The sequence below is a fragment of the Dromaius novaehollandiae genome, chromosome 3 (genome assembly GCF_036370855.1).
Source record: "Dromaius novaehollandiae isolate bDroNov1 chromosome 3, bDroNov1.hap1, whole genome shotgun sequence".
Lineage (NCBI taxonomy): Eukaryota > Metazoa > Chordata > Aves > Casuariiformes > Dromaiidae > Dromaius > Dromaius novaehollandiae.
The window spans coordinates 63532501-63547432 of NC_088100.1; the positions used below are offsets into that span (position 1 = coordinate 63532501).

The 14932-nt window shown below is 47.1% G+C and overlaps 1 protein-coding gene across 7 annotated transcripts in view; it reads left to right on the plus strand.

Annotated features, from left to right (window-relative positions):
• The first annotated feature begins 9464 nt into the window (after positions 1 to 9464).
• The window catches only part of MYB (MYB proto-oncogene, transcription factor), a 29110-nt gene continuing 23642 nt past the window's right edge, over positions 9465 to 14932 (plus strand). For 3 of the 7 annotated variants that reach the window (XM_064509010.1, XM_064509015.1, XM_064509016.1), the window contains exons 1-2: positions 9465 to 9696; positions 13376 to 13493. In XM_064509010.1, coding sequence (XP_064365080.1) covers positions 9674 to 9696; positions 13376 to 13493 — 141 coding nt within the window. In that variant the 5' untranslated portion in view covers positions 9465 to 9673. Of the gene's footprint in view, positions 9697 to 9941; positions 10084 to 13375; positions 13494 to 14932 lie in introns of those variants that run through there. The other 4 variants (XM_064509009.1, XM_064509011.1, XM_064509013.1 and 1 more) reach the window with 3 other exon arrangements.

Below are 14932 nucleotides of genomic sequence, written 5' to 3' on the forward strand. Positions count from 1 at the left end.
TTAGCTTACTACATGGAGATTAAGGGGAATGTGAGTTTAACTTTTACTCCTTCCTATGTAATCAGATGGTTCCTGCATGCGTGTCGAGAAGTCATTTGTCACAGATCCATAAGGACACTTAGCTGGTAGTTCCTCACTCTGAGAGTCCTGCTATCCAGTTATACTTGGACAGAGACTGGGGGTATAAGCAGACATTGGCCTCCTCATCAAATTAAAGCAACATCTGCCAAGTGATAGATCAGTAAGGATAGATGCTTTATTTATTCAAATACACGCCCCCCCCCCCCCCCCCAGCAATTTAGGTCGTTCCCTAATTGTCTTCTTTAAGATGAGTGAGCTGCCACTACTTGCCCTATATTTCTACCCACTAAGGATGCATCTCACTTTACCATTCTCAGAGCTTTTAAAGGTACTTTTACTGCCTCTCTGTTAGTGACCAATTTAAAGATAAGCAGATACTTATCAGGAAGACAGAACTGTTCTGTAATTTTGCTCATGTAAAGTAGCTGTATTTAGGAAAACCACTCCCCGGAGAGACTGCCATCATACCTGTATTTCTAATTGAGAAAAGGGAATATCCCTGAAAACGCTAATTTACCTAAAACCAGAATAAACAATTTTAGTGAAAGTTCTATATGAAAACATAAAGGGATAGCAAGTGAACAAAAAAATGAACTGAGTATAATAAACATAGTATACTCATGCCTTATTTTTAATGGACAAAGTAGCAAGTACTTTATTGCAGACTTAAGACTAATAGGTGACTAAGTAAAGGAAGTTTTTTTCCCAATAATAATGTTGCATGGCAAGTCACAGTCACTTGGCCAATTTTCACAGGAAGAAATGGAAGAAATATCCAACTTTGACCTAAATATACAGCTATGGCCAGAAAAGCTGTATCTGGCTGTATCTGATTCTTATCTAGCAATAATAACCTCTTTAAACTGAAATCCAAACAAGTGCCCCCACAGCAAGTTCACCTTGGAAAAGTTAAGCACTCTTGATGCTCAGTTTCTGTAGCATCTCCAAAAATAACTGAGGAATCAGAACCCAACTGCTGACCTGGCTGGTGGTACAACGGGCAGATGATAGTCCGGCTCCCTTTTCACAACTCTGAACACTTTACAGTGCTGACAACACTAGAGCTTGTTTTTGTCAATATACTATCCAGATATGACTCAGAAGACATATGGGGAATAGATATGTGTAGTACTAAGATTCAATTTTTAAAGTCACTTTTCTGTTCAAAACCACACTTAAAAAAAAAAACAACAAAAAATGTGCTAAACTGACAAAACCTGACACTAGCGCTTGTCTAAATTGTTAGCTGGTCATCTCCCACCTCCTGTAACTTCAGTGGGGGTGGGATGGGGGCTTCACGTATAACTCTGAAAAACTTCCATTTTGGGAAGACTTTTAATGAACAAACCTGACCATTGACCACTGTCTATTTTACACAATCGCTGGATATATAACCCAAATATATTGTTTACCATTAAAAAAGGAGGGGGGGGAGGGGGATAAAAAAAAAGAAACAGGTAGGATTTCAGTGTGCTATGGAGACTTTTTCATCACAATACTTCCGGAAAGTAATGTGTCCTATAAATAGAAAAATATGCTTTCCACTTGTAAAGTACATCTTGGAAGCTATATGTGTAATATGGCCATTTGCTGGGTGATCTATAATCCATACTAGAAAGCAACAGTAGATGGCCTACTTTTCACAGAAAGTGAGAGCTAGAGAAAACCACACTGTGCCATAGGGAGGGGAAGCACACACATAGCCTTCATTATTAATTGGCATGCACAAAAAGAGCAAGCAGGAACAAGACGAGTTAAAGAAAGAAGGGAATTCTGCCCGAAACATATGGGAAGCACAAAACAGAAGTAATAAAACTTTAAAGAACACAGGGACATAAACACCACTGTGTCCAGAAAGTGCAGTCATTAGTAATGAACATAATGAAAGCACTGAAAGTGTCAATACAAAAGTTAATGGCTTCTTTTACATGTGTGAGCTAGTGCACAGCAAGAGTCTAAGGTATCTAAATAAGAAATGTAAGGAGTCTTCCAAGTATCATTTTCTGTATAACTAACCAGTCTTTACTAAAGGGAGAAGTAAAGGAAAGCACAGAAAATTCCATTTTGACACCTGTCTTTTAAAGCTGTTTTCATTTTCACAATTTATCTTTGTAGTTCCTGCACAACAGAGCTACAAAAACCAAACATTTTCAGCCAGTCAGTCTTGCAGCAGACCTGTTTTTTCATTCACCTATGTCACTGGTTTGCTGGAGTAACCCCTTCTTTAAATTAGCTAGGAACATTTGCCCAAATCTCTAAAGATAAATAAGCACCTAGGCTTTATTTAGGTGCCCACGATTCTTTAGGAATCTGAGGATAAGGCTTTTCAATACTTTCAATCATCCTTCTTCTTTCCAGTTGAGCCCTCAAACCTTAAGTTTTCGAATGCTGTCAATCAACATTTACAAGGGAGCTCAGGAAATATTTTTGCAGGTCCCCAAAGCATTTACAGCACTGGAAAACCAGTGAATGTAAATGAATGCAGATGCAATGTTACATGCAATTTGAAAAGTTATTGCCAAAAAACATACTGTGAATGTGCTTTCAAATACACTGCACAGCCTTTGTGGGACACTAATACTCAGTAGTAACACAGTGACTGTTTCAAAGTTATCTAAGTAATAGCAATCACCTACTAACTAATTAGCCCACCTTTTTAACTACTTAGTCCACCTATTTAATTCCTTAGTCTTACTTGTACCTAGGATCCAGCAAACTTCTTTCAAAACTGGTGATGTGATATAGGAATAGCTTAATTGAATTAAATGGAAATGCTTATGGGCACAAAGAAGACTGGAATAAGCACAATGTTATTTGTATACACAATCTTACGGAAAACATAATTTGACAAGCTCTTAAATAGCAGTGGGTAATGAGGGTTGCAAGGTATAAAATGGAGGTGATTAATTCAGTCTTGGCCTGAAAAAATGACTTTTCTTGCCAATCTTTTGCCACCTCCTGCTGACTAATACAGAAAGGAGTGACATAGGGCCTGAGGTTGTAAAACAAATATAGTGAGAAATGAAAAGCTTCACCACCAAGCCTACATTAGGCTACCATAGCAGTAGGGTAAGTGTGAAGCAAAATACAAAAAGAAGAGAGAGATCAATTCCACTTCACAATATTCAGTTAGTCCAATGTTTGCAGAAAGACTGAGAAGGGGAAGATTACAAGTAAATAAAACATTGGATTATAGTAAAATGATAGTGGGATATAGGGTTTTGTGTATGACGTGTTACATAGCTGTGACAGGATGGGGTTAATAGCAGGTTAACCTATGAAATGAAACCTCTAAGAAGATACTACAACGGGCAAGTTAGGACCACAGAAGGACACACATCTCCTTTACATATCTTCCAATACAAGAAGAAATTCATTAATGTTATAGGCAACAGGTCTGAAAAGACAAGAGGCTGTCCATCCTGTCATTTAAACCAGTGTAAATCAAATACATTTCTTTCCAATATAGCAGAGTCAATAGAACAAGAGGGGGAAAAGCTTGCTCTAAGGGGAGAGTCAGGCATCTCCAGTGGTGTGTGAGTGAAAAAGATGGGTAAACTTAAGCAGTTAGCATCGATGAGACATTGATATCTTCTACGTTGCACAAGTAAGTGACCACACTCACACATGCTTACCCTCAGCTATGCTACTGTGGTTTATAGGACAAACACTGCTTTCAGTTACAGCAAGGTAAACCAGAGAACCTCAGAACCATCGGCAGAATCACTTTGCATTTACAAGAGCAAAAACAGGCCAAAGAAAGTAGGCCGAATTCTCTGTCGTCCCAGTGCAAAGGCGCACCTCTGTCAGAGGACACATTTAAAAGCAGCTACAGAACAAAAGCCTCTCTGCTTGCCAGCCGGGCATACATTATAGTAACCACACCCTTCTAGGTAAACCATGTACATAGAGCAAATCACTTCTTTGGTGAATAGGGTTTACTTTATCATTTTGAAAGGTATATTGCTATTTCTTGACATATTAGTATACTTAGATGAATCACTTAAGAAAATAAACTTATTTGCCTGTGTTTACATTTATTTGTTCTATTCTCTATTATTAATCAAATTTGACTAATATTTTTATCACATCGTGTTTTAAATAAATAAATAAATACCACAATTGCCTTTGAAATACTAGCTGCTAGCAATAAAATAAAGGCAAGAAAACATATAGTTTCCTGTATGACGAGAGTAGATGAAAGAGCTGTACAGGCAACAATTGCTTCCCAGTGTTAGTACTGTGCTTTCAGAAGAAAAAAAAAAAAAGAGTCATTCTATGTGATGATGTAGGGTTTAAGTGGAATTGGATTAGTTTTCACAGGGGGCACTGTGCTTACAGCACCATCAATCAGCCCACTGTGTTTGGGCAGCCCACTAGATGCGCAGCTCTGCTGAGCTCTGAGGAACTGGTGCCATTTGCCCCAAGCCTGACCTTGTGCCTGCTATACGGTGCCATTTCAGAACAAATGAAATAACAGCTTTTGTACAACATATGTTCACTTCCTATAGTACTCTGTTTTTGCAGTTGGAAGGCCTCAGGCATTGCTCTCCTTCCAAGCCATACACAAACAAAGAGGGTTTACCACAAAAAAAGAAGCTCTGCTGAAAAGTGGAAGGTTTACCTTTGCTCCTTCACTCAAGATCCTAATTTCATCCAGTTATTGCCCTTCCCTTCGTTCTAGTATTATACAGCTATAACCTGCAGTTCCCTCCCAAAAGCTGCACAAAGCATTCTGGTCCCTGCTGAGTTGCCCTCACCTTTGCAACCAACAGGATCATCTAAGACTTTGCCATCAGGAAAATCTAGATTTTATACCAGAAAGGAAATAGTTCTCTCATTCTGTGGTTTATCCTCTTCATACAAAATTTCAGTTGATTCAATCTAACCTTATCACTGGATTCTTATTACTACCTGACCTGAGCTAAGGCTAACTGTACTTTAAAAAAATAAATAAATAACGCACTCAATGTGTAAGCCTGAATCATTGCAGTCTCATTCTAGTTTTATACCAGAACGCGCTGCAGATTTTCAGTGTAGTTGCTCTGGTATAATAACAGGATAACACAGTGGTATAGCAGGCTCTAAATCTGCACGTACTGAAACCAGGAATACCTGTCAACAGGGGTGCAAAGCTTAAAATCTAAGCTATGCTATCCCCATGGCTGGAGTGGGAGAGGCAGCAGAGCTCCTCCTCCCCTCTTTAAACACCTGGATGCGCTGCAAAGCATGACTGGGAGCAGGCAGCTAGTCCTGCAGTAGTACAGGAGAGATTGTGGCCAATGCAATTATTACGTGTATCCTTCAGCCAGGAAGGGCTCTGTGTAGCTTGGTGGAGGAAATCTTGTTTCCAGCTCCTGAGAGAGCTTCCTCACAGCTCATGCCCCTTTCTCTGGATTTCCAGCCCGGCTGCAAGCATGCACATGGGTACGATGGTGTGGAGGCAGCCGAACTTCTCACTGGCCCACAGTTCACCACCTGTTTTGGCCCGAAAAGCTCCCATGCATGTGCCACATCCATTTTCGGCAGGGCGGCTGCTGCCCATTCACACCTCCGTGCTTGTTCGCAGAGTCCCCGCACACATGCAAATCTGGGTGGGGACGCCCCATGCCACCTCTGCAGCAGGTACCCATCAGGAAGTCAGAGCCCAGCCACTGCGCTTGCGCTCCCAACCCGCTTTACAGCAACAGCAGTGTGGATGCAGACCCTTGGACATAATCTATACCCACAGGTAAGGGAAGCTGGCTAAACGTATGTCTCTAAGTGACTTGATCTATGATACAGCCGGAGTTAAACCCGAGTCTCCTGCATCCCTCCCCAGAGACTTTAATCGTTCCTCTTATCTTCGTTCATGAGAAACTATGTTAGGAAGTCTACATTAAAGGAAAACGTACATTTGCATTTTGCTTCGAATGTGTTAACAACATTTTTTGAAAACATTTCTGGCCAAAATATCAAAAAACATCTGATTTTCAATGATAAAAATACCACAACTGCATTTGAAACTTTGCAGTACCGAGTCTAAAAGTGAAACTAAAAAAGTGAAAGTTGCTTATTGATTTTCGCTATACAGGCTGAGAGAAATGCAGAAAGTAAACAAAAAGCACATATATTAACAAGCATTTATAAAAATCCTTCTGGTATTCTAAGAGGCCATCAGAGCAGAGGGAAAGACAGGTGGCTGTTTATAACATGTGTGATCATACATAGAAAAAAAATGTGTAAGATCACACATGTTGTAAGACACTGATTTGACAGTATTCCTTTAACATTCTGTAACAAACTCAGAAAAAGTAGGAACAACACATACATAAAGATTACTGCTGGGATTTTCCAAAGTGTGAAAAGAAGTTACGCAACTACCTCCTATCCATTTGGAAAATCCCAGGGTAAGGGTTTATTATTACTTTTCTCGCAGATAAATTTCCTTTACGATCCATTTGGTTATGCCTGGCTGAGGTGGACAGTACAGCCCAAATCATGCCAGCTAAACAGTGGATCACAACAGGAAAATATTAAGGATGAACAGAACACATCCTGGGTTTGATGTTTAACTAGGATTTTTGAAATTTTCTAAGCATGCTTTTAACTCCACTTTGAGGTTTGCGCTTGCAGTGGAGGTGGAGGAAATCAAGTAATTCAGTGTGTATTTACCATTTATATAATTACTTTTCTTAAATTGCTTATATAATTTGTGTAAGTAAAAGATCACCAGAACATGTAGTTATACTATTTACAATTACTCTGTCAGTTAATGCAATTACTATAAATAGGCTCAGAGGCATCACTAATTAATGAAGTTGGAAGGGTTATAAAGAATAGGTCTGCTACTGCACATCTATGGCATATGATCTTTAAGTTCAAATATAGAAGGGTGATTTCTTTTTCTTTAGGGCTTTGACAGGGATATATTAAAAAGAACCCTCATGCCCTATATTGCCTCAAGCTATACATGCTCAGAAAAGAAAAGAAAATACTAGAGTCATGGCTCATTTTAGCTAAATTTTAAACATTAAGAATGAAGCAACACCAGCAGTGTGCATGCACATGCCTTACTGATTTTAGTGGCTTTTATGTATGCAGACTAGGGGGAAAATGATCTTTACATCAGGGGAGAAGGTATTACTTCCCTCTTTATTTTAAACTCAGTAAAACCATGTCTCATTTGTGATTTCGTGTATTTTTATAAACCAAGTGTCTTTTTTTATATTCTGGGAAGAAAAAAGTATTTATTCAGAGTCACTGGAGAAGAAATGTCTTACATGCAACCTTCAGAAGAAAATTGTGCATATTAACAGTTCTCTTGAGAGCAATAATAGACATTCTTTGCATTTATTTCAGCAAATTTACATCCAAATCGGGAAGATGGCGGATTTGTCTCAGTTAACATTGAAGTATTTGCAAAAATCAACAAGGGAAAATGTTTCCCACAGAAGCAGGAAGAGATACAGCCTTAAACACTTTAGATCATACCTCTATGGAAAATGGTAGGCAACATGACCATACCACTTCACTGAATTGTACATTTTCAGACACAGAAAGTAGTGGAGATATTCTTAGTAGAAGGTACTTGTAACAGCAGATCTGATGAATCCTTTCATACCCTTACAGCTGTATTGACTATAGGCCCAGCTTCAGGCCTATTTACATAAGCCATACTCGCCGGCTGAGTGGCACTCAGAAGTCACTCTTGATTTAAACAGCTTTCTGCAAAGCATTCAAGATTGATCCTAGCAGAGCTGTAGCAGTATCATTCCCCTCATCAGCAATGAAAGCAGCATTTCCCAAACAAAACTCTGCTCTTGTGGATTTTTATTAGTTTTGATTTTGCAGGATTAACGTTCTCTTCCAAATGAAGGGAATGGAGCATCCGCAACATCCAGCGAGAGTGCCTAGGTACAGCATGGACACCCAGATGTGTTTTGTTAGAAGCCAACATAGTTTTTGTATATTCTCTCTGGCCTTCTGACTTATTTCATTCCCTGAATACGCCTTTACCAGAAAAAAACCTCCAAAATCCAAGGGATCTACGTAGCGTGGCTCTCTGCTGATGCCACTGCAGGCTTTACAGAGTAGACTGGGTTTAACACAGAGCTGAACGCACCCTTGGTTTCCCAGCTCTCGACCGTCTCTACCACCTGGAAGCACTGCCTCCTCGCAGGGAGCCCCTGCACGTCTCCCAACGACCAGGACCCCTCGGCCGCACCGAGCTCCCTCACGCCGTGCTGCACCTGCCCCCGGCGCAGCAGACCCATTTTACAGGTGGGCAAAGAGCAGCCGGGGCGGCTGGATAGCGGCTCCCGGCGCGGCGCAGCACAGCGGGGCTGGCTGATCCCTCGAGCTAATTTGGGGTAACGAGAGCCCCGCGGAGAGAGGCTGGGGGCGGCGGCTGACGGCCCGCACGCTGCAGCGCGTTGCGACGGCGCGGAGGGCGACGCTGCCTGCGCGCCCGCGGAGCCTGCGCGGGCCGCGGCGCCCGGAGCCGCCCTCCACGCCGCCACCTCGGGGCGGCCCCGGCGGCGGCGGCCCCGGCGGCGGGAGGCTCTGGGGCGCCCCGGCCCGCCCCGGCCCGGCGGCGGCGGCGGCCCATTGATGAGCCGCGAAGCCTTTGAGGAACCGCTGCAAAGCCCCGATTTTTCACACTGCAGCCGAGCCTGGGAGCTTTGCATGTTTCGCCATTTTTCACGTCCTGACTCATTTCTGTATCAAAAAACGTGCTCTTTGGAGCTCATCGGACACCCACCGTCTCTCCCGAGGCGGCGGCGGCAGGCACCATCCCCGTCCTGGCAGCGGCACGGGGAACTATAGCAAAAATCCCCCGCGGGACAGCAGCGACCTCCCCAACCCCCGCCGCCTCTATTTTATTTTCTGTCCCGTCGGGGGCTCTCGTCCCTCCCGGCAGGCTGCCGGCCCTACAGCAGGTGCACGGGGCGCCAGGGCCGCCTCCTCGGGCTGCGGGAGGCCCCGGCGGCCCCGGCGAGCCGGGGGTGCGCACCCCTCGCCCTCCCCCCCGAGGGGGTCCACGGCGGCGCTGCCTCCCTTAGCCCCTCTCCTCGGGGCGCCCCTCCATCGTGCGTGCCCCTGTGTGTGTCGGGGGGGCAGTTGAGCCGCACGGGCGACCCCCCCCCCCCCCACCTCCGACGGCTTCATCACTTAAACCTTTCACACCATCCCGGGGGGGGGGGCTTGGCCGCGCCGTCAAGGGGCTGCGGCGCGGCGGGTGGCGGGCGCCGCCGGGCGGGGGCCGCGCCGCCGCGGGCCGGGCGGGCCCGGACGGCCGCGCTACTCCGCGCCTCCCCGCGCCCCGCCGCCGCGGCACGGGGCCGCCGCGCGGCGCCAGGCGCCTGCGCACTGCAGGGGCGCCAGATTTGGCGGGAGGGGGAGTGTCCAAAAGCCCTTTGTTTGATGGCATCTCTGTTTACAGAGTTTACTCTTTAATCTCAACCTGTTTCCTCCTCCTCCTCCTGCTGCTCCTCAAAACTTCGGTGCGCGGCGGCGGAGCGCCTCGGCGCAGCCCGGAGCAGGGCGCGGCGGCCGGCGCGGCTGCCCCCGACCTGCCTCCCCGCCTCCTCCCCCAGCGGCCGGTGCGAGGATGGCCCGGAGACCCCGGCACAGGTAACGCCGGGGGTCGCGGGCGGGCGGCCGCCCCGCCGGCGGCGGGTCTCTGCGCGCAGCGGGCTCCACCGCCCCATCGCCGCGCCCGCCCGACGGGCGCTGGGCGAGGGGCCGCGGCAGGGAGCACAGACGGGCTCGGCCGAAGGACGGCGGCGCCGCGGCGCGGCCGCTGCCCCTCACCTGGGCCACTCCGCCCCCCGCCCCGACGGCCGCCGCGGAGCGACCCCCTCCGCGGCGGGCTGGCAGCTCCGCGGGCCCCGCGCGTGCGGCACGGGCGGCGGAGCGGCAGCCGAGCCGCGCAGCCCCCGCGGGGCGCGCTGCCCGCCTGGACGTGCGAGCCGGGCAGCCGCAAGGCAGGAAAATGTCGGACTGGCGCGGCGGCGGCAGGTAGCGCCTTCGCGGCTCATTCATTCATTGCCGGCGGGGGTGGGATGTCAGCCCCTTGACGGCAGGCAGGGAGCGCGCCTGGCCTCGGGCTGGATTTCAGCTTTTGTTTTTTTCTTTCCCCCCTCTCCTCTGCCTGCGCGGCCGCGGTTCTGCCGCGCTGCCCTCTGCGCTTGCAGCTGTGCCCTGCGAGGCTGCGCTCTTTCGTGCAGCCGCCGCTCGGCACGTGCCGGAGCGCGGCCGGGCGGCTGCGGGGGCCGCGGCTCCGACGGGGCTCCCGGCCGGAGCTGTCACCGCCGCCCGCCCGCCCGCCCGCCCGCCGGGGAGCCGCGCCGGGGCGGCGGGCGGGACGGGGCGGGCGGCAGCGCCTCGTGGCCGCCGCCAGCGCTGCCGGGCGAGCGCACGGTGCGCGGTTGTTGTCTAATTAGCAGGGGACGGCGGGTCGGACACGTGGAGAGGCTTTTTTTTTCCTCCCTCCCTCTCTCTCTCTTTGCAGCCCGGCATCCTCCCCTCCCCTTCTGCTGGGCTCGTGACAGGGGAAGGAGTCCCGCTCCGGGTTTTCCCTGCCCGGCTGGGGGCCCCGCTTGGCGGGGCGGGATGCAGGGCTCCGGGCGGGGGGCCGTTTTGCAGAAGCCGCGGCTTGCAGCGTGGCTGGCCGCGGGGTGAGAGCCGGGCCGCACTTTCGGAGCGCGAGAGGGGGTGTTACCGGGACTGGATATGAATCACTCGCCCAGTCTCTCCCGGCGGAGCGGCACGGCGCTGCCTGCCTCGCGGGCGCCTCCCGGAGGGGCGCAGCGGGCGGCGGCGGCTGCCGCCTGCCCCGCGGGGCGCGGAGCGGAGCGGGCCCGCCGGCGGGGCCGCCCCGGCGGGCGGGGCGCGGCGGGAGAGGGCGCGGGCTCGGCCCCGCGCGGCTGGTGCCCGAATTCCTTCAATCACGGTAGCAGCAGCGAGTCATTTCCTCTCCGCCGCCCCTTCTTTTTTTCTTTTCTTTCTCTCCTTTTTTTTCCCCTGTATCGTTGCACAAGCCGGTTGCCCTGACAAAAAGCGCCGCGCTGCTGCGGCGAGGGAGCGCTCAAACGGCCCCGGCGATGGGGCCGTAACGCTTTGCCTCGCTCAGACGCCGTGCTGCGCTGTGCCGCTCCTGGGGGGGATTTCGGGGCTAGGGGCAGAGGTGGAAAGTGAAGTTTTAGAGCAGTGCCGAGGGGGCCTGGTTTCGTAAAGAAGCTCCCGAGCGTCCTAAAATCCCGAGGCCCTTTTCTCCTGCTGGAGAGCACAGGTAATACAGTGGGATTTACTCATAGTTCTGCAGTGCAACAACGAGGCCTTGGTTATTTAAATAAATCATTTACGTTACTGGCATCGCATTTAAATCATTTTAACCTGTTCATCGCCAGTGTTCTCCTCCTGTTTCAGAGCTGCGTTTCTCTGACGTGCCCGTAACATTTCACAGCACAGGAAGCATCACTCTGTTGGATGTGTACCTGGTGCTTTTACTATCAGCGAAACCAGTTTTCAAAATGATACTTGGAAACTGAGCCACAAAACTTCCTTTGGCATAAAGGCAGTCACACAGCTGTCTCCGTGTGTCATTTAGAAAAGTGCCTCTACTTTGAACAGCAGCAGGGGCATGGAGCTGAGCCCAGCCCAGCAGGAAAGGGGGAGCTTTGCTCGAGCGATTAGCCCCACTGAAGCCTGGGGGACCACAGCTGCAAAAAGCAGCGCCTGCATGGTGTGCTGCATTGGGTCTTCAGCTGCAGGTTGTGGCTTATGCTGAAAGGTTGCAGGGGGCCGGGCGCAGGGAGCGACGCAGGGGGCCAGGTAAGCCCTAGGACTGATGCATCATGGTGGTGGATTGAGGATGGAGGTGATGGGCTTGTTCGATGAGTCTGGGGGCCGCTCAGCAGTGGCTTGGGGGAGGCCATGCACATCATTGCAGGTTCTGCAAAACTTCTTACCTCTAGCATATTTTTTGTGGTGCACTCCACAGGCCAGAAAATAGGGTTGAAGATTTAAGGCGTGATTAGCCTGGTATACTTTAAAAGAATATATGTTTAACTGCTTGCATTTTGGAGGTGTTTGCATCTTGGCTAACAGTCTGTATGCTTCACTTAAAAAGTGATCCCCTGAAAACAGGCTCGCAGGAGAAACAATGCCTAATAATTAACTGGTGTATGGTGAGGTTGGTTGTTTTATTACCAGAAAAAAACCCTTTTCATTTGAATGTTTTACTCATACTTTAACACCTTCAGATGTAGCACAGTTATTAGTCTCACACTGTGACATTGTCTCTTTTCTAGCACTGTGTTTATTATCTCTTAGCTAAAGTTTCAAAACTTCTGTTTATATCTTAAAGTTGGAAATATTGCCCACCAGAAAGACAGCTCCTGTTGCAGAACACACAGTTTTAATTTTAGTTAACTGGGTAGAGCAAGTGCTGTCTGTGAAAAACAGTAATAGGTCTCTTTTTGCCCGTAGATAGTCTCTGGGGAAATCCCTTAGTCATGTATTAAGTGAGTAGCAGAGTGTTTCAAAAACAGTATGAGGTATTCAGAAATGGAGTAGAGGTAAATAAAGAGGTAATAAAGTCATAAGTTAGGAAAATGTGTTGTGTAAAGCGACTCAATCATTTATTTGTTAGTTACAGGTTATTAAATATACTTGTCCTCAACCCTTGTCTGTCTAAACGTAGGAACAGCAGGCACATTTCATATTAGAGTTTATTGCATGTTAATGCTACCACTTACTGGCTTAGGTAAATTATAGAAACTTCTGCCTTTACATATTCTCTAACAAGGCTGTCATTGGTTAGCTTTTTGTATTTATACACAGTCTGTCTGGTTTGGGAGCTGTATAGCTATTTCTATTAAATGTACAAAACCAATAGTTTTCAAAATGTATGGCATGAGTTAAAGATTTTGAGTATGCACTTGTGTAATGGACACAGCCTCTTGTTCTCTTCGCTGTCCCAAACATTGTATTTTAATTTGAAACGTTCATTGGTTGAAAGTTTGCCAAATGTGTAATTCACCACTGATCTAACAGTACGAGCAGGTCTAAACATGCACAGCAGTAAGAAGGTTGCCAGCCCTTTGCTTGTATCTGTGGATACTAAAAACAGAAGAACCAGTTCAGAATACTAGAACAACAGAATGCAGAACAAAATCTTGTTGTGCAAGTTTTAAAACTTTTATCTGTATAACCTTTGTAAAGATTGTAGTGGTTTTTGTGTGCTTTGTAATTAAGTAGCTCAAGTCCTCATGTTCCGCTCCGTGTCTCGTTTTGTTTCCTTCTGCAGTATATATAGTAGTGATGATGATGAAGAAGAAGTTGAGATGTACGATCACGATTATGATGGTCTGCTTCCTAAAGCTGGAAAACGTCATTTAGGAAAAACCAGGTGGACTCGTGAAGAGGTAAATATGAGTTCATTCATCTCCTTTTCTAGTGCGTGTGAAAAGACAGAGCATGGATCAAATTCTTATCTACCCAATGACTTCAGCGACAATCCCGTTATACAAATAAGGACAATGTTTTTGACCCATTAGCTCTATTCAGTGTTTTTATTTAACTTTGCAAAGCATTATTTTCTTTTAAATGAAATGCATAAACAGCAGTTTTTATGTCCGCTGAGGTCTACATTACAGATACTTGAGTCTCTCTGTGATCCCAGTTGAAGAAACAGATTAAGAGTCACCAGCAGTAGTGTTTGGTTGTTACTGCTGCCTCTTTTTGTTTGAAAATGGTTGCTATGTGAGAACTGACATGTGTTCGGTGTCCCACAGCAGCAAACAACTGTGTCAGAAACTCCTACAGGCCTTTTGTGCCATTTGAAATTGGTACTTCAGTTGCAGCATTGTGATTCTGAATGGAAATAAAGTAAAAGCTGGAAGAAAGAAATCTAATAGTACCAAAATTGGGCATTCAAGATGTATTTCAGTTTTGAAGGTCAGAATACATTTTAGTCACAGTACCCTTGTGTTGACTTTCCGGATAAACTCTGGTATCAAGTCTTCTGCCAGGTGGATATCCTGTGGCCATTTAATTGCTTTAAGTTTATTGTGAAGTATATTAATACAATTATTAAATTATGTTTTGACTTTCTTCTCTCTACCAACTTCTGTTGATATGTAAACAGTGGCAGGTCACCTCTTGTAAGGTTTTTTTTTTTTTAAATCATAGGCTGCTCTTACAGGGATGGATGTGGTTCTGATATGGCCTGGGAAGAAGGAATGGCTGCGTAACCCAGTGGTCACTTTGCTGTCACATGAACTGGGAGCGTCCTGGGAGGCGCTGAGCAGGGAAGGGGAGGGGTGCTGCCCTCCTCTTATCTTCTGGGGCGGTTCCCTCTTGTGTTCCGCTCTCTTGATCCTTCCCAATGTGTGCGATTGGTTGCTTTTGCCTTTAGGGTCTGTGTTACTGGGCTTATCATTAAAAATAGTGGTGCAAGTTTCTTGCTGTAGCGAGTATGCAAAACTCCCTCTCAGTGATCAGTAGCAAAAAGGGGCTGTTACTATAATCGTGAGTTCATTGTACCCTGGTAGGAGATGAGCAAATTATTGGGACTCCCATTACCTGCAAGACATTTGAAGTCCAAGACTGTGATTTTAGAGGTCCCAAGATAGCTGGGTGCCTGAGTGTTACTGAATTTCACTGTTAGTCATGTGCCTGGCATCTAAGCATCCATGCATGCCTGTAAATCCAGTGCAAGAGCATGACTTAGATTGCTTTGAGTGGTAAAATGGGAATGTGTACGTTGAGTCACACAGAAGCACAGAAAAAGTCAGTCTTTCTCCTACAGCACAGTTAAAGAACCTGCCAAGATCCACAACAGAAGAAAAAATCTCCTGATTTA